This window comes from Micromys minutus (assembly GCF_963924665.1).
Source record: "Micromys minutus genome assembly, chromosome: 4".
NCBI lineage: Eukaryota > Metazoa > Chordata > Mammalia > Rodentia > Muridae > Micromys > Micromys minutus.
In genome coordinates this window covers 18081916-18107255 of record NC_137973.1, presented here as the reverse complement: position 1 = coordinate 18107255, position 25340 = coordinate 18081916, and the positions used below count along the sequence as shown (strand labels likewise).

Here is a 25340-nt window from a genome sequence, read left to right as displayed (position 1 = left end):
TTTTGATTTTGTGGGAACTTAGGTTTTGGTGTATGGTTTTTTTTGCAGTGTGTGCTATGTTTTTATGAAATCTGGTATTATGTATTGGTAGCATATGTCATGTTGTGGTGCTGTGTGATAGTAAATATTGGTGGTGTGAGGTTTTATGTATTGATGTGTAGTGCTTTAATTTGGTGATGTGTATTATATTTTGGTGGTGTGTGGTCTTATATATTGGTGGAGTGTGGTGCAATGATTTGGCCTGGTCCTCCGTGTGGTAGGTTGTGTTACTTTAAGAGATCTCATTTGGTGGAAGATGATTGGTTCCTGGTTCCTCTAGGAAGTAACTGCGACAATTTGTGCAGAGTGAGTTTGCTCTCAGGACAGCATGTTGCTAGAAACAAGACTGCTCTTTGCTTGGCTTCCCTTGTGATGAGCTGTTCTCTGCTTCTTGACATGATTGGCACTCTAGTCTTGGAGCACAAACCTTGAGGGATATGTGAACTTCTTTCCTTTACAAAGTACTCAACTTCAGCTATGATTGAAATAACTGAATGTATTGATAAATTTACTTATATTTTATATTAATTAAAATCAGCATTTATAGTCATATAAATTATGTATTTAACATAATATAGCAATGTATTTTCTGTTATGAATGCCACAGTGGATAGTTACAGGTTTTCCAAAAAAACAAAAATGAACATATAAAAATAGAAGACCTCAATGCAAGCAGTGAGGACTAGGAAAGGAAGGATGGCATTTTAACCTTATCTCAGTATGTCCTATTCAGCCTCTGTCAGGGATGAGTAGGCCATGGAAGACAGTATTCAAGGAAGCCCTGAGTGCTTCTCCGTCTCCACACTGTGACCATGGAGCTGTAAGGGAAGTGAATTTCCTTCTGGATGACACAGTGAGAGGATCGTGGAGGAGAAATCATGCCTGTCCTTGTTCTGCAGGCTCAGGGCAGACTGCTATCTGTTCTTTCTGAGAAGTCTTGGGGCTTTGGGGCCATGGAACAGAGAAGCAAGGCTGTGTGGGCTGGTGAGGATTTCTGCTGGAAAGGAGAATACTGGATATTTGCTGTCACCCAGATGTGGATCATGGGAGGGAGAAGAGAGTGAAGAGAGCTGAAAAGCATGAGAATGGGGAGTTTAGAGAGAAGCAGAGAGAAGCAATTTTATCCACAAGAACCTAGGAGGGGGCTGCAGTTCAATGGCACCAATGTGAGTCGTGGACTTGGGGCAGGCAGGATCCGAAGATGGAGGACAGCCAAAGTCCCTTTTGAGCAGTTTATTTAGAAGACTTGCCATAAGCTTGAGGTCAGCCTGTGTATACCGTAGGATCTTGCTACAAGGAAAAACAAAACAAAAAAACAATCAAGCAAACAAACGGAAATCTCAAAGACAGGATCCGAGAAAGGCACAAAGAAAGTATAGAACAGTAAGCTCAAGGCCGGTGAACCAGTGCTCTCATCTGCCTCTGTCGCTGGGCCTGGCTGGGGATTGTTGCAGTAAATACTATAAATAATGGCTTATGCCTTTATTGGTCCCCCCCCCCCCGCGGTCTCACTCCGCAGGCAGGTGCCACTCTAGTGTGGAGCCGAGTGCATGGAGTTTATCGCACAGTCCGAACTCTGTCACTCCACGAGGTTCCTTTCGCAGGTGGTTCACTCCGCCTACCCTGTTGCTTCTGTCCCGGGTGGATACGACCAGCCTGCCGTTTTCCTTTTCACTACTGCCCAGCACAAACATTACTCCAAAGCCTGAGAGCTTTTCATGGTAGATTTATACATTAAATTCTCAACCCACAAACCCTCTACACAAATAAGATTGCGTTTAACAGACAAAGATACAAACTACCCTTCTAAAGGAGATAAAATGACCTACAGAAACCCTTAAACACATTCACATCTATCCATTGTCAATTACAGTCAATGGGATCCAGGTAGGCTTTCTCCAGCTCCATCTTGATTTCTCCCCAATTTCTGTTCAACTTCTTTTTTCCTACTTTTTCTCTGCCTACCTCTCCACTGTCCAATCCTGGATCACCTTAGCATCATTCCACTGGGGATGGAGGAGATTTTGTGTCTTTCATCAATCATTTACTTCTGTGACCAGGACTAGATTCGTTGCAAATACAGTGACAGTTCTGAGTGGTAAGAAAGTGACAGAAAGGCGTTTTCATTCTCTGAAGGTGACTGGAAATATCAGGAATGTCGGAGGAGATTTCATCTTATCTGTTAGGAAGAGCTACCCCCACGTGACAAATAAGATATGGTGTGGAGGGGTACGATCTCATTTGAAGCAGTCCTGTGGATTTTAATCTATCCAACAGAGAGTGTTACTGATTGCCAAGCTGTCTTTGTTCTTCTTTACTGAAAGTACATAGGTAACCCAGTATTCAGAATAAAGTCTTTATTTGCGGCTCCGACCAGATAGTACTGTTTGCCCACCACTGTTCACATTAGCCTGTAGGACTGCAATGAAGAAAGCCATTCAAAAGACAGGTTCTTTTGCTTTGGTTTGGTTTTGTCTCCAGTAAGAGATTCTTTGCACATAAGATCTGACATAAGCAAAAGTGGAAAGGCCATGGTAACAGAGCCAGGTTAGGTGTTATGGGTGGCCTTGGGCTTCGCCACTGGGTTCTGACAGCAACAAAGCCCCTTTATCTTCACGATTTGTGGTGTCCCTGGAGTGACTTACTCAAGGAGCTTTGAAGTTTAAATTATTCGTTTCTCAATATCCGTCTTTCAAAAATTGGCTTGTAGTGGCAAAGAAAATATTTCCTTTCAAAACTTTGTCTCATCAATTTTGGAAGAATAGTGGAATTAGAGTGGGGATTTGGGGGAAAGAAGATACCTGAGTATATAGCATGCATTTATATAAGAAGGGAAATACTCAGCATATTTGCTTAAATAAATTCCATGCCTATGACTTTCTTGTGGCTGAGAGTAAATTGCGGATGTCTGTCATTCCAAACAGTTATTGCTTTCTTTCCTTTCCACATGACACAATAGGCTCCGAGGAACTGTCCATCTCACAGAAACATTCATAACATAGCTTCTTTATTTCGCTGCCATAATTCATTCCTGAGACAGGCCTTCTGTGAATTGGTTTTCTGCAGTTAACTTCTATGTTCATAGAGAAGCTCATAGAGGCAGCTACCAAATGTCTAGAGTCACAGTGCACGTCAGCTGTAAGTCAGGCCTCCAGTTGAACCAGCCAGGCCTGCTTAACTCACAGAAAGGTCAGCTATGTATTGATTTTCTATTTTTTTCTCTTCCCCTCCTGCCCTCCCCTCTTTTCTCCTCCTCCCTCTCCTTCCTGCCCTGTCCTCTTCCCCATTCCAGCCTCCTTTTCCATCTCTTCCACTCCCCTTCATTCCACAAAGATAGAAAATATGCAGCGTGAGAACTGTTGCAGCACTAAGTTCGTTCTGTATCTCTCCGGAGTTGCTGCTAAGAAGGCTGGGCTGGGCTAACCCTCATCCTTCCTCCTACTCTGAATTACTGGGACTACAACCCTGTCTACATCCCTGCATTACCTATTTTGCTTCTTTTCTGTCAAAAGAAAGAACAATCTTGCCTTTGATATAGAGTTAGGAAATTTCTGAATGATATGTTGCATAACAGCATGTAGCAGGATGGATAACCACGTGCATGTGAAGGAAATCGATACCTACTACTTAGACGAAGAGCTGAACATAAACATTCATGTAATATGTTTTCCTGAACAGTACAAACTGCACGACTGTTACAAATACTAGCTTGCAAAATCTATGATTATATGATTAGTGACTCTTGCTTTTTTCAAAGAATTATTTCCATTTGGTTTATGTGTGAGAGCCCTTTCTCTTTGTATATGTATGGGCACGAGTATCTTTAGGAGCCCAGAAAGAGCATCTGATCCTGTGAAACGAATGGCAAATGACTGTGAGCCACCATGTGAATTCTGTGAGTGGAACTTAGTCCTCTGGTAGAGCAGCCAGTACCATCTACCCAGTGTCAGATTTGGTTGAACTATATTGTGTGATGCCAAAATTTGTCTGATTAAGCCGTTTGCTCTTTTACAGACTAGTTATGTCATTTAATCAGCAGAGCATGCAAATAATTATGGTACAGGTCAATGTCGTTTAGATATGTTGAAGTGCTTTTATATTTATTGGGTATATACATTGAAACTACTGTATCATGCGATAAGTCTATTTTTATTTTCTAAAGGCACCTCTAAACACTTTCCCACATTGTCTGTACTAGCATCTTTGTAAGTCTGTATGAGTTCTCTGTAAATCATAACCTTGTAAGCATTTCAGCATGTCTTTTTGATAAGTCCCACTGAAGAGCTTCCCCTCCTTTTTTAAACAAAGGATGACTTGTTACTGTTTCTTTCATTGTTGAAGTCTTCCCATTCTGCAGTGTTTCCCTCTGTCCTCAGGTCAGGAGGATATGTCTATTTTGGCTTAATTTTCCAGCAGCTTTGTTGTTCCATGACACACATTTGCTCTGTGATCCTTCCTCTGCCCGGCTTTGACTCAGGCAGCCTGAACATTTGGTGTCTGTCTGTGAAATCATTGCCAAGAGCAATGTCATGAGGACTTTCTCCTCTGTTTTCTTTTGAAGTTTTGGATATTCTGTTTAAGGCTTTAATGAATTTTGGATTGATTTTTGTGTGAGCCAGAAGATAAACATCCAGTTTCGTTCTTTTTCTCATAGATGCCTGACTTTTCTAGCACCATTTGTCAAATGCAATGTTTTCTGCTCATTGGGCATTCTCTTGGCTGCTTTACTAAAGATCAGTTGACTATATGTTGATTTTATTTCTGCTTCCCTTCTGTTGCATCAGCCTATAACAATTTTAATTAATGAAAGTTTGGTAAATATTTTAGAAGAATTTATTTAAAACAAACACACATACATACCATATACACACACACATACACACACATACACACCATACACATCATACACACACACATACACACCATACACACACACATACACACCATACACACACACACACACACACATACACGAACACACACAAACCACTTTTTAGCTAGCAGTGAGAATACTGATTAAAGAAAGTTAACATTGACATATATAAAATTATAGAAGAGTTTCAAAAAGAGAAGCATCTAATAAAATGGATGTGAGATATGAGGCATTCATTGAAGAGAGCCAAACCTTAAAAAGAAAATTAAAAAGAGTTTATTAATCACAGTGTAAATTTTCACACTATAGCTCATAACAATGAAAATTGGCCAGCTCCTACAGGCTGTCTCCATACCCTTAACCATAATCTATTTCCTCAATATACTGTTTGCTTTGTAATGTATTTTTAAGTTAGAAAATTGTATACTTTCCTAAAGCACAATCTTTTTGAAATGCTTGATCATTTTGTGTCTATAAAGCTAAATCTTAATTGCTAACCACATTAGATTGAGAACAACTGAGATTTATAGAGGACATCTTTAGGTAAACTTTCCCTAAGAGTTTCCAGGAAGAACTCCCCATGTGATGGTGCTATACCATGAATGTGGTCAACACCAGCTCATAGACGGGGAGTCTTGAAGCATTAATCGGCAGAACAGAGGGAGGAAAAGGCTCATGGTGAGAAGTCCTCTTTCTTTGCTTTCTAGACTGCTCTGCACACACTTGGCACCATGGTCTTCTGAAACTATGAGCACAAATCTTTCTTTCTTAAACTGCATCTCTTAGCTGTTCACCCAAGCATGAGAATCTTCTTTTCTTTGGAGTTTTGAATGTTTGGGTTTTATTTCTGTAATAATTTTCATCAGGTTCTGGGCTTCTTTGTCTTAGTGATAGCCAATAATGTCGGTGGACTTTTGATCTCTCTGCCTTCATCTCCCACGTTTGATAATGATGAGGGTTATGTCACCATGCCTTGCTTATGCAGTGCTAGAAACTGAACCCAGGTCTCTTGTATACTAGGACACGATAAACTGACCCTCCATCTCGACTATTTTAATAGGTGATTGCCTTTAGTGTTAAATCTCTATGGGGAGTGTGGACATTTTAACAATACCGTCTTCTAATCCATAAACATGGCCATTTTTCTATTTGTTTCTTTATTTAATATTTTATAGTTGCTAAGGTAATATTTCATTACCTTAGTCAGAGCTAAAATTATTTCTAAATATGTAATTCTTCTTGATGCTCTTGTAAATAGGATAATTATGCAAACCTCCATTGCACATCATAATTACGATTTTTTTTGAGTTAATACTGTTTCTTGCAGTGCTACCTTGTCAGTTCTAATAGTGTGTTTGCACAAGTGTGTAACAGTGTACGGATATTAAGGAACTCTACAGCTAGAACTTTATTACCTCAAACAGAGAAACGAACTCGTACAATTTGGACTCATTTTTTTTTCTCATCAAATAACTAGCTAAGACTTTCGGTATATGTTGAGTAGATGTAGTAACTGAGGACATCTTTGTTCATGACCAGAGTGTAACAGCTTCCAATTTTCCACTGTGGAATGTGATGTTAGATGTGGACTTTTTCATTTATGTTAGTGGTTCTCAGGCTCTGTGTCATGAGCACTTTGGGTAAAGGGTCACATAGCAAATAGCCTTCATATAAGGTATTTACATTATAACTTAGAACAGTAGCAAAATTACAGTTATGATGGAGATCACCACAGCATAAGGAACTGCATTAAAATGTATTAGGAATCTTGAGGCCCATTGATCAATGGCTTCTATTCCATAGAAATGATTTCCCTTCTATCTCTAGCTTCTGAGTATTTTTTTTCTTCTGTATTGTTTTATTTTTTTACATTTCAAATGTTGTCCCACTTTCCAATTTCCTATCCACAACCTCACTATCCCATCTTCCCACCTTTGCCTATAAAAGGGTCCTCCCCCATCTCTCCACCAACTCCTTCCTTATCCTTCTAGCATTTCCCTTAGCTGGGGTAACAAGTCTCCACAGAACCAAGAACCTCACATTCCATTGAAGCCAGATAAGGCCATGCTCTGCTACATATGTAGCAGGAGCCGTGGAAAGATACATATATATTTTTGGTTGATGGTTTAATCCCTGGAAGCTCTAACATGTCCAGTTAGTTGTTATTGTTCTTTCTATGGGGTTGCAATCCTCTTCAGCTCCTCCAATCCTTCCCTAACTCTTTAATGGGGGGGGGGGTCCCCGGGCTCAGTCTTATGGTTGACTGTGAGTAGCTTCATGTGTCTTAATCAGGTGATTTCAGAACCTCTCAGAAGACAACTATACCAGACCCCTCTCTGTAAGCACTTCTTTGCATCAGCAATAGTGTTTGTTGTATGCAGATGGTATGGATTCCCAAGGTGGGGTGGTTTCTGGATGTCCTTTCCTTCTGTCTCTGCTTCACTCTTTGTCCCTGCAATTTCTTTATACAGGAACAATTATAGGTTAAATAATTTGAGATGGGTTGGTGGCCCCATTCCTCTAATGGGGCAATGTCTATCTACTGAAGGTGGTCAGTCAGGTTCTATCTCCCCATTATTGGGTATTTCAGCTACCATCACTGTTGGGTCCAGAGAGACTCTTGCAACTCTAGTATCTGGGACTTTCTAGGAGTTCCCCCTGTTTCCCACCCCTGCTGCTACATATTTCCATTCACTCTCCTGCTTCTGAGTATTTTTAATCAATACAGTAGGAGTGTTAAATTATATCAGACATTTTATGCACCGATTGATATGATCATGTGGATTATATCTTTATTTCTGTTATAATGAGTGAGGTAGGATTCCAATTTGCAAAGACTGCCTTATCCTTGCACTCAGAGATAAGCGCCACTTGACCATGGCATGTGACCATTGAATGGTTGAATTTTCTTTTCTAGTCTTTGTTAAGGATTCTTGGTCATGTGGAACACTGGCTTGTGGTTTTTTATGGTGCATTGTCTGGCTTTAATATCAGGGTCACAGTGTTCTCATAAAGTCCTTGGAAGTGCCCCCCCTTTCAGTGTTTGGGCTGATTTTGACAATTACTGGCTTGAATTTGTTTTTTAACTGTTTAGTAGAATTTGCCAGTGAAGTCATCTCTTCCTGGGCATTTTAAAACAAATTCATTCTCTTTGATAGCTACAGATCTGTTCAGATTTTTATTTCTTCATGAAAAAAATCAGAATGTTAGCTGTGTCTAGAATTTTACTACTTGTTCTGAGTTAATCTAACTCTGAGCATCTAGTGGTTCATCCCCCATCAGCTTCTTCCCTGCCTTGACATCTATTGTGATGTCTCTTCTTTCATGACTAACTTTAATTTTGGCTCTTATTTCTTTATTATTCTAAAGATATGTTCATCTTCATTATATTCTCAAAGCTTTTTTTTTTAGTTTTGATTCTTTACTTTATTTTCTGCTAATCTTTGGCTTATTTTGTCCTTTTTCTCTATCAGATAATTCATTTATGTATGTTTTGATAGTATTTGTACAAGGAATTTTATCATGTTCTTTTTAATGGATGTCATGAATCTGTGTATAGAAAATACCTCCTTTTTTGATTTCCTGCTTGGTGTACTGACCTCAGGCACGAGAGGACCTTGTTCAGTCAACCTGCCCACTGTTCTGCAGGTAATTCAACTTTCATGATAGTACAAATTCATGGTGTTTTTTTTTTTTTTTTTTTTTTTTTTGTTTTGTTTTCTAAGTGGTTCCCAAGTATGGAGATATGTTATGCCCTCTTTGTATTTTGTGGTAGTCAGACCTGAAGGTGGTTCCTTGGCACTTAGAAAATTCGAAAAGGTGCCTCTGAGTCCTTCCTACCTTGGTGAAAATTGAATGTATGGTTTTATTTGCTTGTTTTGTGTTGAGTTAGGAAAGGTCTTCTGTTTTGTTCAAATGACCATTTTGTCCTCTGTAACTCTCATTGACTTAGGTGTGCTGGTCCATATCAATGCTCCAAGGCAAATGACTTAAAATTTAGTTTGTTGGGCACTCCAGAAATTACTGTGTGGTTAAACTAATGTGTTGTTCAGGTGTTCCTTGCTGCGAGCAAGGCTAAGCCAGTGTTCCTCTGAGTTATAGCAAGTCTGCATGCTAGTGAAATTCATACTCTGTCTTCTGTACCTGACCAAAAAACTGCCTTATGCAGATTACCAACAGTTTCCAAGATAGCGAGAGCCAGGCTCTCAGGTCTCACTGAAATAATGAGGCACTAGATACCACATCTGACAATTCCTTTGCTTTGGGAAGAGAAGCTGAACTGAGGGTTTCCTGCTGGGCATCTCCTGTGCTAGGAAAAAGAAGTATGGCCTGGGAATATTTCACTCATCTAAGTGCTAGTCACATTGTGGAGGATTGCTCAGGAGCCTGAGCTGGAGGTGAACCTTTGCCAGCTGCAAGGTTTCTCCCAAGGGAAAGGACCTGATGCATAGGCTGTGGTGAACTAGTGTGTTCACAGAAAGGAGAGGAAAAAACAAGTTTTTTTTTTTTTTTTTTTTTTTTTTTTTTCATTTTGTCAGTTAATGTGGGCACAGTTGGTGCATGCCCATGATCCTAGTAACAGAGGTCTTGAGTAATGTAGAGGGATTGTGAGCTCCGGACTAACCTGGATAACACAGTGAGATCCTCATCCATAAATCAAGCAGATGAACAAAACCCCAAAATTATTTCATGCTTAAAACAACATCAACAACAATAACACAAACCAAAACATCCAAACAAACTTACATAAAACATGGTACTCTATTAGAATGATATTAAAAAATAGCTATTTATAAAAGGCAAGTAAATTATATTTTGCAGGAGTCTTATCATAAGTAGTTTTAAGCTTTATGTAACATGAAAAGCTTGGAGGCAAAGACAGAGGAGGCAAAGGCAGAAAGATCTTGAGGTTTCACTGCCTGACACACTAATCCATTATTCAGCCCTTAGTTTCAGAATCAGTGAAAATCAATCAATTAGCCATTCAATCTATCTCTCTCTCTCTCTCCCTCCTTCCTTCCCTCCCTCCTTTCTTCCTTCCCACTTTTTTCTAGTGTTATTTTTTTGTATGTTTTTGTATGTGTGTGTATAACTGTATATATCACTCTGTGTGTGTATGTGTGTGCTTGTGCGTGTGCGTGCGTGTGTGTGTGTGTGTGTGTGTGTAGTTGGAAAGTGATACCGGGATGTATATGTTGTCAACTTTTGATCTCCACACATGTATGCAAACATGGACATAGACATCTGCACACCCATGCATACAAAACACAAACATACACACACACACACACACACACACACACATGCAAACGCACAGGCTCGCACTTAATTTTCTTCTACGCCAAGGGTTCTTTAGATGTTCCTTCAAGTAGTTCATAAAAAATTAAATAGAAACTTTATTGTCTCTTCAGCAGGGTCTCTTCAATGTTTATTTGGTGACCAAACAATATGACTAATCAGTTTGGTTAGCTGGATAACAAGAGCCATTGGCATTTACACATGAAGTTCGCAGGGAGATATAGAAAGTGGGTGCCTGCCTGGAGCTAAATTATCTCCTGGATTCAAAGGGGTGTCTTGGATTTGTTCTGAAGAAAATAAAGTTAATGTCTGAAATGTCTGAAAGCTGCCGTGTCAGCTCATGCTTTCTTGCCCTTGACACATTTCTTTTATCCTTTTAGACCATATTTTTATCCTGCATATTTACGCAAAGATATCTTTATCACCATCCTTGTAAGGGAAAGATTAGTATCATTTGCTTCAGGAATGGGAAATTCCTACGGAAGACTCTTCATTCTTTTACATTAAAAGTTTTATTCTTCCTTATTGTATGTGCTCATTCATAACCTGTGTGTGTGTGTGTGTGTGTGTGTGTGTGTGTGTGTGTGTCCATGCCAATATCAAGTGGGAAAGTCAGAGGACAATTTGATCAAATAGGTTCTCTTATTGCACCTGTGTGTAGGTTACAGGGATTGAACTCATGTCAGCAGACCTGAGAGGCAAGTACCTCTGCTCTATAAACTACCTCACTAGCCATGCCAAGTTCTTATGCTTATCAAACTGTCTGCATTTGTTTCTTATTCATGGAAAAGTCTTCCATGTGGGTGCACCTCATTTTATAGCTGTGTTTTCCAGAGTGTGGATCAAGGTATTGTGGAATGTGAGTCCATAGGCACCTCCTCAGCAGGTCTTAGTGCTCTGCTGTTGCAGAAGCCCATGGAAGAGGCATACTCACTAGCACCTGAAGACACCTCATACGTGTACTATTCATGAGGATCAACACGTTCTTTCTAGTCCTAATTTCTGAATTACTCAATGCAATATGCTAGTGACAACTGAATGGTGACAATGCTTCTGAGAGAAGCAATGATTATAGCCTTATTAAGTGTGGTCCCTTCCACTTTGGCATATGTTCAAAAGACTATCAGGTAAGCCTCTGATTTTTTTTTTTAATCGTTGACTCTTAATGCATATACTTTTAAAATATTTTGGATGAATATATTTAGAGATTATGATCACCGTTGGTCCTGAAATTTAGCATTTTATATATTTATATATATATTTATATAATCCCAAGACATTTAGCATTTGTATAGTCAACACTACTTATTTCTTTCATGTGACTCAGAATATCATTGCGATGTTGACAATTATAATGTTGATTGTTGGTTTGGTCTAAAGATGCCAGAAGTTCATTTTGCCAATAGATCATCAAAAGCTGCTCCATCGAAGCTAGTGAGCCCAACTGATTATGCATAGTCCATCCTTTCTCTGACTAAAGTTGATGAACATGAATGCAAGAAGTTTATTGACAGATTACTGTCCTTCTGACCTGACACAGTCCCCATAGAATGGCCCTCACTGTAGAGTTGTGAGGCTTCACTTTCAGTGGTTCCTAGGTTTTCAGTAAGTCTTTCAACAACTGGATGAAATTTTCCCAGACGTTCTACAACTGTATGAGACATGTCTCTGTAAGACCCAAGCCATGTCCATTAACCAATACCAGCTGTAGGTGCTTTTCATTTAAGTCTCTGGCGCTGGTAAATGTCTTAACCCCTGAGTATCCTAGCTTCCTCGATGTTCTAAGTAAACACTGGATACTCTCTTAAATACCTAAAAGGTTTGTTCTTCAATTTTGAGACGGAGTCATTTCTAGGGTTGCTTCAATATTCATGTGCAATACTTTTAGGGAAAAACAGCCCTTATAGGTTCAGGTGCTTGAACACTTGGTCCCCAGCTGGTGACAATGTTTGGAGAGGTTATGGGGAGGGGCAGCCTTTCTGAGGAAAATAGGGGTGGAGTTAAAAAGTTTAAAGCCTTCCTTCTTCCACTGCAGCCCTCCCCCCCATATGATCTCTCAGCCTCCTGTTCCCAGCTGCCATGTGTGCTACTAGTTTCTACACTTCCCTGCCATCTCTCTGGAACCATAGCCAAAATAAACTCTTTCTTCTATAAGCTGCCCTGCTCCTGGTGTTTTATCATAGCAAAAGAGCAGCAGTTGATACAAGATCCAAGGGTACAGTGATTCTTGATGGAGAACTTTGTACTGACATCACTTTGTCATGGCTTTTAGGCTGAGGCCAGGTCTCTACCTCTGACAAGGTCATCCTACCTTGCAAACATGAAATGCTATGGACTGAACTTGTGGTTCTTCCCCCAAGGGGTATGCACATGAAGGTACAGGTGCATTGCTCACATGCACTCCTACACTGATGTGCCCTCCATAATCCTGGTGAGCTAATCACAATGCAGTGTGAAGATAAGGGAAGCTCCCAGTGTTGGCCTGGGAAGATGAAAGGAACACAGCGGGGTAGGGAGAGTCATTTTCACCCCAACTCCAGGGAGACCACCCCGCTTCTCAGCTTCATCTGCCTCCTGTGAGCAGCACCCCTGTGTCAGCCATACCCACAGAGCCAGATATCACTGTCTTGAGATCCCTTTTTCTCTTGCAGCCACATAACTCCCATTTTACCATCCTGGTATCCTAAGCCCTCTCAGTTGTTGGATGTTCTATTTTATTCCATCTTCTTTGTCTATCCTCATCTTGCCCTAAGCTCCACAGGTCCAGTGTCCCTGTGTACCATTTTCAGAGGCACATAGCTTTATTTTATCAGATTGTCATCAACATCTCACCCACCAAAGTGTAGAAACACCCCAGTCTGTGCTTCCCTGTGCTTGTTTCTTCCCTCATACGTAGGTAGGGCTTTGTGCTTGAGTTGAGTCCCACACAGAGCAACATCAGCACCAGGTTTCTCCAGCAAAGATTTCAGCCAAGGAAACCCCACTGCTGCTGTATTTTACCAATGTGAAAGAAAAATTCTAGTAGACACAAAATTATGGTCAGAGGCAAACTGAGACTATGTGCTCATGCCCACCATGGAAGGTCGAGCCTCTGGTTAGAGATTTCTGTATTGTTCTGTGAGTGCTGGTAAGCATTACATCATGCTGCCACGTGGCCTGACACATTCTTTACATGATGCCTCATGTTAGTAATGACAATGGTTCAAGCTTAGACAAGTGAACAATACAGGGAAGGTGGTAAAAAAAAATATAGGCTTGTTATATAATACAGAATTTCCTCACTCCTTTAATTATTTCACCTGAGTGAGTTATTTTCTTAATATCATTTAGCTAAGAAGTTAATCTTATTTTAGAATCTAATGCAATTGTTGACAGACTGAAATAAAATATGCAAGTGAATGAAACACTCAAATTATGAACACTCAACTACTGAAGCAGTTACTAATTGAGTTCCACTTACAATCACTAGAAACGCACTTTGAAACTTATTTATGTGTGTTGTATGTGTGTGTTATATAAACAATCAAATACTCTGTGCACATTGTACTTTGTCTTTTGGAGAAAGTAGCTGCAACCATCTGATCCTCCCAATTTAGTTGAAAGTATTTTTATGTAATTTTAGTATTAGTAAGTTACAAAAATGATTATTATTATTTATGATTACTGCTTTTATGTGGGTAAGAAAAACTAAATTTATGTCTATGACTATAAACTACATGCGATTTTCTTACATTTTAGGGTGAATTTTAACATGAACTTCTAACATAGGAAGAACAAACTCCTTATTAAATACTCAGGTCAAATTGTATTGAAATATTAAAAGGAGAAAAAGAAGGCTAAAAATTTTTTTAATACATCCCCTAATGTGTACGTGCTTAGTTGATTTTCCCCTGGTGTTTTCAACTGATACTGATTCTATTTGTTAAAATAAATTTTTTCTAACTCTAAGAGGAATTGAAAACATTTTGGAATAACTACCCTGTGATGATAATGAAGTTCAGAAGAAGGTATTTCTCACTTTTAGTCCTGATAGAGAACAGAAGTACCATGGGTCCAGCGTATGTACCCTGAATCTGGATGCTGCTCACAGAAACTATTGCAGGATGCTGTCTTGGACCAGTAATACACACAGTGCTGCCAGGATAAGTCATAGCTCCGAGCCATGGTTTACCTTTGAAGAAATCAGTGTAGAGAAGTCATTTCCAGCTTCCTTTAGTTGACCTGTAAAAGAAGGAGGTTCTTCTTGCCTTCTCCTTACACAACAAGGTTACAAAATGTAATCTGATATTGAGAAGTTATTTTTCCTTCTGACTGTTTCCACACCTCTTACAAAGAAAGTGACAGGGGTAGGTGCCTAGTGACCAGTCCTCATTGTTTTTTGTTTCTTTCTTGGTTTGGGTTTTTGTTGAGAACAAGATCCATAGCCTAACCTGACTTGGGACTTTGGCCCTCATGCTGGCTTCAAACTCAGACCCTGGGACCTCAGACTCCTAGGTGCTGGGATTGCAAGTGTGAGCCACAGTGACTGGTTTGGGATACTATTTACTTATCTATAAAACTAACATTCTTGTCTGGATTCAGTGGAAACTTTAGTATGTTTTATGGAGAGAATCACCCCTTGGCTCTGTAATTTAGAGTCTGAGCATTTAGATTATTAAAGTCCAATGCTGTCCTTCAACTTTGACAGGGGTAATGAGAAGGTAGATAACAATTCACTGCTGGCTTTGCTATGGGGTGAGGAGTCAACTAGTAGACAGGTCAAGCTTTAAGTTTTAAGTCTTCATTTATACACTATTCTATTGTTTTCATTATTATTAGCATTATTTTTCTGGAGTTGCTGAGAGAATACCATTTCTTTTCATGACCACTTTTTTTTTCATCTTTCTCTCAACTGAAGCATGGCCTTCTGCTTAGAGAAGCAGCTTTTTTGTTTTATCAGGTAGCCGTATGCTCATCAGTTGGCAGGATGAAGTGGATATGCCTGTCAGTTCTCCCCTACCCCGTCCAGACTGCAGAACTGCCCTGAGCCAGTTGGGGCAGGTGAAAAGTACGAAGTCCGATGTGCTTTTCAATGTTAGAACAGGGGATTCCAGGCTAAAAGCTACAGTTCCCTTGTTGACCATGGTTTCCGTTTTGTATCAAGTTGTTACTCTATAAATAGACATGGAAGGAAGCTACAAAATCGTCATCAAATGGTTTCTTTATTAGTTTGTGTGTCCTGGAATGTGATTGCATGGTTGAGGCAAAGTTTTAGAAGCGAGGTGAAAGTTAAGGTAATTTGAAAGCAAATTGGGTTTAGAAAGGTACAATTAGAAAGAGGAGTTACGACATTGAATGTATGGGGCTGATTCTGGATTAGTGGACAGAGGAGGGGCACAGTTTGATAAATACAGTCTATGATGAAGAAAACATGAACCGTCCTAAAAGTTCCAAACTATACAATTAGAATTATCTTTATACCTCTTTCCCCCCTTAGGAAGAATGTAATTGAAACAGATTTTATATCAAGAGACACAATAATAGTGGTCCTTAATTGATTCAATGAAAGTATGTTTCATAATTAATTTCATCTCCCTTCCTTGAATGAGAAAATCGATAGATAGGATTGAACACTAATTTGCATCCTAATATCCAATTTAACCTCATCCCCTCATTCTCTTTAGAGCGTCTGATCTTGTGATAGGGATAACAACAGGCTCCAAGGAGGTTATAATTCAACTTGTAGTGAAATAGAAAATCTCATTACCCATGCTAATATCCCTGGAGGTGTGATATTACAGTTGATAAGGCCATAAGAAGCAATTTTTAAAAAATCTATGCAATCTCCTGCGCTTTGGGAAATTTAATTAATTGGTTTTCATCTGTTGTTTAATATGTTGCACTCAGAATGATTTCTATCCGAAATGATTCTCTGTAGCAATTCATAGTTGTTTTAGCCCTTTTCCTAAACTTGTGTTGTCCTAAGTTTCTTCTCCAATGGCCTCCTAACATCAGAGCAGAAATGACTAGGAGATATTTCAGTTGTGATCAAAAGTCAAGCCAAGTGCATCAAAGTTTGCTTCACAGAAATTATTGTCATTTATTACCATGTCAGTACATGCTAGACAATTCCAAATGTTGTCCCCTTTTAATCTTTCTTGGGATCATTACGGAGGTTTTGATCATGTGTGTGTTTTCTGTTTGCTATTGTTTGAAATGATGTCTGATAAAGCTTCATGGGTGGTGCAACAGAGCAAAAAGAAACAATATAGCATTTATAAAATTTGCTGTTAACCTGTCCATTCAGTCATGACTCACTCTTCAGAAGTGACAGTGAAATGGCAGACAGCTAAGAGTGAGCTGACAGCAAAAGACAACAACGTGGTACCCTACCCTCTTCTAAATAAAGAGCAAAGGACATATATATACAGAAAATATATAGTAGGGTTTTTTATGTTGGTGATTTATCTGGATTATTGATCTGTCAGCAGCAAGACTATGTTTATCCCCTGTCTACTCTGGGCAGCCATTGTTTAATTGTGAAGAGAAAGATGCTATTGTTTCCTGAGAATAACATTTAATAAATAACCTGATTGTCTTATACATCCTGAAGTGTCTCTCTGGACACATTATCTCACAACACTTACATTCTTCTTTGATTCTACAAGTTAATAATATGCATTGCTCAACCACCACACCAAACCAACAAACCTGTTCTTTGCTATCTCACTGACCTGTGTACATATGACTGTAGATTGTTTTATACATCTGCCTAGTTTTACTGAATAGGAAGAAACCTAGACAGTGTTTTAACAATACTACTAGATACAATTAGTCAAATTAACTCTTAAGATGCACTGGTTTGTTTTTATGTGCAAACAAATGGCCCTGACTCTGACAGTGTTTGCAGCTCTTTATTTTCTTCTACTGTGAAAAGTTTCCATGGAGTTGTGTCTTAAGGGAGCCAAATCGGTGCTCCTGAGGAAAATGGCTGCTTTCTGTTGATTGCTATTTCTTAATACTTATCGGCTCTTTCTCTGTCTTTTCTCCTTTAGTCAACAGTCAGCCGAGGACCTTGCCCGTGTGCCTCCCAACTCCACCAGCAATATCTTGAACAGGCTGCTGGTCAGTTATGATCCCAGGATAAGGCCAAACTTCAAAGGTTTGTTGTCCTTTTGCTCCCCACAAATTCCCTCCAGTCCAGTCTTCATACCTATATAATACTGTGTTTCTAATTTGCCAAAGGATTGCATTTCAAGCTAACATTTAGCTGTCCTGCAATGTCCCTAGGGAAAGAGCTATTTAATGTTTAAAATATATTTTTTAGTTATTAGAAAATATTAATCCTAATAGTGTTATAAAGTTACCAGTTGAAAGGTGAAAAGGTATATTCTGTGAATTCATAGGCTGGCCTGTGAGATAGATTTTCTAAGAACTGTGTGTCCCCAATTTTAGTGATTTAAAGTCTAGGCTCTGGACATTGATGTGGTGTTCAGTAATAGAAATAACAGTTAATAATTTGTAGACCAACCATTTACTTAGAGAATATGAACATTTACAAATGTATATAAACTCTCTGTTATTAGTATTTCATACTTATAAAAATTACCCTATGTTATTTTGCTGAAGAAAGATGGCCAACTTGTTTTAAAGACATGTTAACTTGATGAATAAAAAAGTTACAGAACAAAAGTTATTACGTCAGCAAAATATTCCCACATGTCACACGTTTTAAGGAAAAATAAAGCAATGGTTAAAATAAAAACCTTTATGACCAGCTTGTATTATTATTCTCTGGAAGACCGTGGCCAGTTCTGTTGGGAAAGAATTAATGTGCATAAGATTAGCATTATAAGGCTTGATTTTTTTTTCTGCCTTTGCAGAGGAAAAAAAAAAAAAAAAAAAAAAAAAAAAAAAAGGTCCTGCAGCTGCTTCTAGTCAACTGGCGATGTTGTAGAAACAGGGATTTTGTTCATTACCAGAGCCTGTTCAGTCTCTCTCCACAGCAGCCCCAGCCACAGTCTGGGGTGCCACAGTGCCCAGAATGCACTGATTCCCACCTGCTTCTCATCCGCAGTGCTTAGGAGGCTAAAGGGGACATTCACATGTTCCCTTTGATAGGCACCAGGAGTGAGGAAAGAAAGAAAAATTGCAACATTATACCTCAGTTCTCACTCCATGACCTTTCAAGTTATTTCTCCACAGGTCAGACAGAAATCTTTATAATGGCTCTGTTATAAGTCTGATTAGCTTTGTGTCTTCTTGGAATAAAATGGAAATATAGTATTCATCAGTAAAATCTACTGAAGTCCGATGCTGCAATTAATTTAAAGATTCGAAATTGTTAGAAATGGCAAAAAAAGCTAAACTATTTTAAAAGTGAATTTTACGGAATACTTTAGTAAATACTCTCTTTAAATTATGTGGTTGGCAATTAAAACTTATATTCCAGAGTCTATACAAGTTAAAACAGAAATCTGAATAATGTAAACCATTGAACATAACTGAAGTTGTTTTATTTCTATTAGGATTTCTACTCGGAAAATGAACCAGCAGCAATTGTGGGCATGTTATATTAAGAACAAAGATTTTTGTACTTAAATGTACATTTAAAAATATAAAAGTTAAATATGTACATTCTATTATAACAATTCTTATGTATGTTTTGCAGCCACTAAAATCTCTTCCTAATTTTTTCCATAGGCATTCCTGTTGATGTAGTAGTCAACATTTTTATTAATAGTTTCGGATCCATTCAAGAGACAACAATGGTAAGATGATAATTCCATATTTATGGTTACCATACTTTCAGTCAGAGCTCTGTGTAAACCATTAAGATTGAAAACCAAGGAGTGATTGTGAAGAGAAATGCTCGCAGTCTAGCATGGAAAATTACAAATTCCCAAAGTTGTGTTAAATTAGAGCTTTCAACACCTGTGTACTTTTGCAATTCAAACGCAGCCTTGGAACACTTAGGCCTAGGAAATGTGCATTCACCCTGAAAAACTGTTTGTGGAAGGACTTAGGTTTCTAAACTTTCTCTCTCTCTCTCTCTCTCTCTCTCTCTCTCTCTGTGTGTGTGTTTGTGTGTGTGTGTTGGGGTGTGTGTGTGTGTGTTGGGGTGTGTGTGTGTGTGTGTGTGTGTTGGGGTGTGTGTGTGTGTGTGTGTGTGTGTGTGTTGGGGTGTGTGTATGTGTTGGTGTGTGTGTGTGTGTGTGTGTTGGGGTGTGTGTGTGTGTGTGTGTGTGTGTGTGTGTGTGAGAGAGAGAGAGAGAGAGAGAGATCCAGCTAGACTGGCTGACCAGTGAGCCCCAGGATGCTTCCACCTCCACCTCTCCATCCCTGGCCTTACAGATATGGACCACTGTGTCTGGCTTTTTTGTGGTTTTTAAAGGATCGGCCATCACATCTTTACTTTTATGGAACACACTTTATAGAGTGAGTCATCTTCCAGGCCTCATGAAGCCATTCAAAACAGACCCCTGTCAACCCTTTTCCCAGTCTATATGAAGTAACTGAAATACTTGGAAATTTTTTTTTCTTTTTAGTTTCCTCCTTTTAGTTTTTAGATGTATACATTTCAGACAATGTTATGTTTCTGGGAAGTGTCTTTGTTTCTCTCTTTTCAGCTCATTCTGAGAGAACCAGAATGACCACAAGGAAGGTTTAATTTCACAAAGGGGACCTGAAACTCCTGATAGAGTAACAGGCACAGAGAAAGACGAGGAGGGAGCAGTGCCCGTGTTCTCGAAGGAAACAGAAATATGTTTGTTTCAGATTCTCTGACCAATGAGTCATGTAACTTACACACACCCTCACAGTCTTCTTAAATAGTGCTGTATCAAAGTCTGTGGTGTGTTCATGGTTTTAGAAGAGTAGGTGCTGTCTTCCTTTGTTGATAAATCAAATACTGAAATAATTCTTAAGTGGTAGGAAAAAAATCCCTTGTTTTTTACTTTTATTTTGTTTTTGAAATACTTTTTTCAGTGATGCTAGAGGGTTTAGTTATAATGCTAATAGAATTTCTAGCATATCACATAATCTTTCAGAATATCAAAGAGTACAGAGTGATCTAACGTAGTTTCTCCTTTGTTTTTAGTTGCAGAGCTACATTTTTGAATAATAAAAACAACTATGTGTTGTGCTCACTTTCTGATAATTGTAGTAAAAATCATGGTGGATTTCTTTTTTGTATAAATACATAATTCAGGATATTTAACTCTGAAGCTGTTGATAGCCTGAGGTAGTTATAGAGAATTTTAGAGAATTACTTCAAAGATTTGAGGATTGTATCCAAGTCTCCCACTAAAATTGCACAGATATACATTAGAGGTACTTAAAACATTCCTCTGAAATATACTGTTGTCACTTAGGAGGAAAATGTAGTGCTTATTAATTTTAAGATTAATGTTTTAATCTACATGAGCTCCTGTCACAAGAGTAGATGATCCTTGGAGGTGAAATTTTGAGGGGTCTGTTTGGTCATCTTTGTCTCTGCAGTCTGTTCTGTATCTTACTAGATTTCTTCCTTAGCAGTCCTCCAGATAATTTTAAAATCCTGCTCTCGAGAGTCTTCCTTTACCTCCTTCCAGGAAACCTCTCAACTTTGTGTTTCTCATCTCCTCAAACATGTCTATAAAGTCTCAGGCAGCCAAGTAACTGACCTTTTCTTTTTTTATTCATTGATTTTTTTTATTTCCCATCATTCATCAGGTGACATAACATGAATATTTGACTCTGAACCACATTTCAGGTAGATTGTTCTACTCTGCCAGTATTCTATTATTACTAAGTACCTACAGAATTTCAGAGATGTCTCTTGATGATGCCATGTTTTATAGACTCATTGTGGTGATCTGCTAAGTTTTGTTGCTTAACAAACACACACACACACATACACACATCTTTTAAGGGAAAAATGGATCTAGACAGACCAATGCTTCCTTACTTGTTATAAATAGTGACCAGAAAGATGAAGCTGAGTCCAGAGTTGTACAAGTGCATGTTCATATGTGAGTAGGAATGATAATCACAGGCTGCTTATTAAAACACTCTAATAAAAACAAGACTATCCCTCAAGCAAGATGTTAGTGAAGCAGAAAGATCAGTTCTGTTTGCAAGTTGGTCATATCTTCAGGACAGTGTGACCTTGATTATCCAAATTGTCACCAATCAACTTGAACTTGAGCCAGTCATACCAGGTTGGGTGACACCTTGCAAACAGATGAAACTACAATACAGAGGGACAGTGTTTTTGCAAGCATCCTAAAGTTCAGAATGATGACTCTTGGTTTTATAAAAGGCTATAACATCTCAAGGCACTAAAGAACGTGCAATCGCTTCCCTGTGCACTTGTAGTTTGCTTAATCAAAGGCCAAGAATCCTTCTATGAGAAACTGCTGAAAGAAAACATATTTACTGTCTTGGAAGCCCAGCATGTCCACTCCACTTTAGGCTTTTCCAGGATAGACAGACAGTTGCTTATTTAACTCTCAATGCACGGCACGGAGCTGAGGGCTGGATTGGACATTAATAGCTACTCGTCAGGTGGTAGACAGATGTGGGGCAAGTTCTGAAAGGAGAGGAGCAACTCTTTCCTACAGTGCGTGAAATTGGGATGGCAGCCTTTGCCAAAGTCTCCTAGCACTGGGGAAGAGGGGGGAGAAAGGCCCTCCTGGCTTATTCGCTGCTTTTGCCTACACTGAAAGCATCTCAACATATTTGCAAATTCTATCTGTATCCATCATCCCCAGGTTGTTTCTTATCCTTGAAAACCTGTGCCCTTTCCTGCCTTTTGGAATTCTCACTCTGTGGCTCAATTTTCCCGGTTTACATTCTGCTACCTGTCATTATGAGGTGTCATTATCAATGCCATAGGTGATATTTGCTCACACTGATCACAACCGACGTCACACAAAGTATGAAATAATTTTCACCACCCTGATATGAAACTTCCACAAGGAGTGGTGATTCTATTTTCTTTAGCAGTTTCTGAGCTACTGTTTGTGACAAATGAAATAAGAGCTCTCTGAGCAATGAGAAGTATGTCTAGGGAACATATGCTCTATAGCCACACTTTTAATAGTTCCTGATTTTTTCATGTGTTCCCTCCCGTATACTTAAGACAGTATGTTTTCATAAATAAATAGCAAACCATTACGCACTGTGGAAAATTGGGCAGCACGGTTGATTGTAATAGTCCACGCATGAGTACGTTGTCTCATCAGAAACACACAAGAGCTCCTTCATGGAAATAAAAGTCTGTTTATACAATCCATTTTCTTTCTTTAGGCATGCTTTGTAATTATATTGAATTATTGCTATGCTGCAATTCATGATCCTGTCGGGATTTCTATGCCTTTCTGCTGCATGCCTTTTGGTTGTTTTAATAATAGACTTCAAATCATTCTGGGCAACACAGCTGTGCATGTCAAGAAAAGGAAAATTATGTTTGGGATCAGCTTAAAGAGCTTATTTCTAATTCCTTCCAATTGCTCATCTTTGTTATTTTTAAATGATTTTATCTTTTCTTGTATGTATAGATTTAAAATCTATTTTAAAATCCATTCTTAAAAACTCCATTGCACTATACTATTCTTTATATTTTTGTTATTGGCTTCCAACATATTTATTTATTTGAAATCTTAGATATATTTGTTCAATTTTTTTATTAATTCTCATCTAATTTTTTCTGATCTTGAGCATAAAATCAGATTTGATGAAATAGTTTCTCTATTCATTTCTTTTTAAAACAAATGGCTCCTTCTCCTGCTTCCTCCTTCCCTTCCCTCCTTTCTCTCTGTATCTGTGTGTATCTGTGTGTGTGTGTGTGTGTGTGTGTGTGTGTGTGCACTACAGCATGTCTTTGGAAGCCTGAGACATTTGACGGTACTGGTTCTTTACTTTGACCATGTGGCTTTTATAGACCGAGCTCAGGGCTTCAGGCTCTGCAGTTAGTGCTTTGCATACAGGACCATTTAATCTTCAGGGCTTTCTCCTAGGATGACTGATTTTCTGCCTACCAGTGCTGCCCATGTCCTAATCGCAGGAAAGAGGATATGATGGTTTTCATGAGGAAAAAGATGCTGCTGTTAAGCTCAGGATCTTTTGTTTTCTTGGTTGTTTTATTCAGTTACATTTTAAATGTTATCCTCTTCCCAGTCTCTCCTCTACAATCCTCCTATGCCCTCCACACACACCCTGTCTCTATGAGGGTGCTCCCCTTGCCCACATCCTAGCATTTCCCTATTCTGGGTCATCAAGCATCTATAGGGACAAGGGACACCCCTCCCAGTGATACCAGATAAGGCCATCACCTGCTACATGTTCAGCTGGAGCCATAAGTACCTCCTGTGTACTCTATGGTTGGTGGCTTAGTTCCTGGGAACATTGAGGCATCTGGTTGGTTGATACTGTTGTTCTTCCTATGAGGTTGCAATTCAGCTTCTACAGTTTTTGCCCTAATTTCACCATTGGGGTCCCCAAACGCAGTCCAATATTTGTCTGTGTACATCACATCCATATCAGTCTAACTCTAGCAGAGCCTCTCGGGGGATATCTATACTGGGCTCCTGTCAGTAAGCACTTCTTGGCATCAGCAATAGTGTATGAATTTGGTGTCAGCAGATGGGATGGATCCCTACGTGGAGCAGTCTCTGGATAGCCTTTCCTTCAGTTTCTGCTCTACTCTTTGTCACTGCATTTCCTTTTGATGGGAGGAATTATGGATTAATATATTTTGGAGGTGGGTGGGTGGCCCCATCCCTCAACTGATCTTAAGTAGGGGAGAGAGTAACTGTCCACTTGTATCCATGAGTGAGGTATAATAGAAAAAAAAACACAGGAAGGTTAGACACATTAATCATCACTGCAATAGAGGAAAGACGGAATGGGTTGAAGAAGGTCTGTGACCTAAGAAATACAGGCAACGGCCAAAAGCTAAAAAGAGAAAGGAAATACTTCCTCATCTCTGTAGAAGGCACCAGCCCCGTGGACAGAAAGCTTGAGTGTCACTTTGTCATTATGGTGTATGAACTGCAACTCTATAAAATATTGATCTTATAACTTTTATTTACCATGTTTTTATTTTGTTCTGACAGCAAATAGGACACTAATACATCTGCTCTTGAATATTTGTAAATAATACTTTCATAGGCCTAAATGCTACTGGAGAAATATTCAGTTAAATATAACCTCTTCCTGGTCCTGCTAGAGGCTTATCTGATAGGGTTTGGCTCTAGAGGTACTAAGCATCTCATTGCTTTATACTGAGTAATTCCTAAAATATCTCTTTAAAATAAATTTTGAAGACACTGAAAGGGATCTATTTAAAACATCAATATTTAAAATGATTTTATTGTTTGTCAAAGTTACTTTTTTGGCATACTAAGTTTTAAAGAGAACCTTTGTTAGTTTTTTTTTTAATGGATGCTTCCTTTTATACCTCTTTTTCCCAACTATATCAGTGAGCATAGATAATTAAACTTCATGGGTCATAGCACTTATGCCAATTTGGAAGGTGAACCATAATTTAAGCTTGATTTTCTCTTTCTAGTAGTTTATCATTATGATTGCATAGTAAGGCAATTAATTTTGATACTTGAAACTGGTTCAGTGTTAGAATCTTTCAAATGGTCACAGACGCCATTGCTTCTCTTCTGTATTTAATACACATATATTGAGCACTCTTTGAACATTCAACCCTGGAAGGATGCTGCCTGCTATACTTCTGCCTTTCAGTTCCTTCCAGAACTCCATGCTCAAAACTGTGGACAATACATTTCTATTGCTTCTAAACTGCATGAATTATCAATAGGAACTGACTAAAATGCCAGCCTCATGGGCTTTATAGTCTGATGTCAGTGGTTCTTAGTGAAGAGCTTGTAATATGAACAGGAAATTAGTATAGATCTGAGAAAGTATGAACAACTATAAGATAATGTTCAATAGAACTCAGTAAGAACTTTAAAATGTGATATTTTTGAAAAAAATTATTAAAATATGAACAAAGAACTCCTAATTAGCATTTTCTTAACCCAACAACACTCATGGGAAACTTTTAGTCTGACAGGAGATTATCTTTGGCATCATTATGGGTCATGTTTCTAAGCAATAATTGACAGAAAATGAATTACAATGCTGCCAGATGCTA

The 25340-nt window shown here is 38.8% G+C and overlaps 1 protein-coding gene across 1 annotated transcript in view; it reads left to right on the top strand.

The window, feature by feature from the left end:
* GLRB (glycine receptor beta) overlaps positions 1-25340 on the top strand; it is a gene marked incomplete at its 3' end in the record, with an annotated part of 75700 nt that overhangs the window by 11912 nt on the left and 38448 nt on the right. Inside the window, exons 3-4 of the mRNA XM_080915523.1 lie at positions 17245-17351; positions 18893-18960. Coding sequence (XP_080771649.1) covers positions 17245-17351; positions 18893-18960 — 175 coding nt within the window. The remainder of the gene's footprint in view (positions 1-17244; positions 17352-18892; positions 18961-25340) is intronic.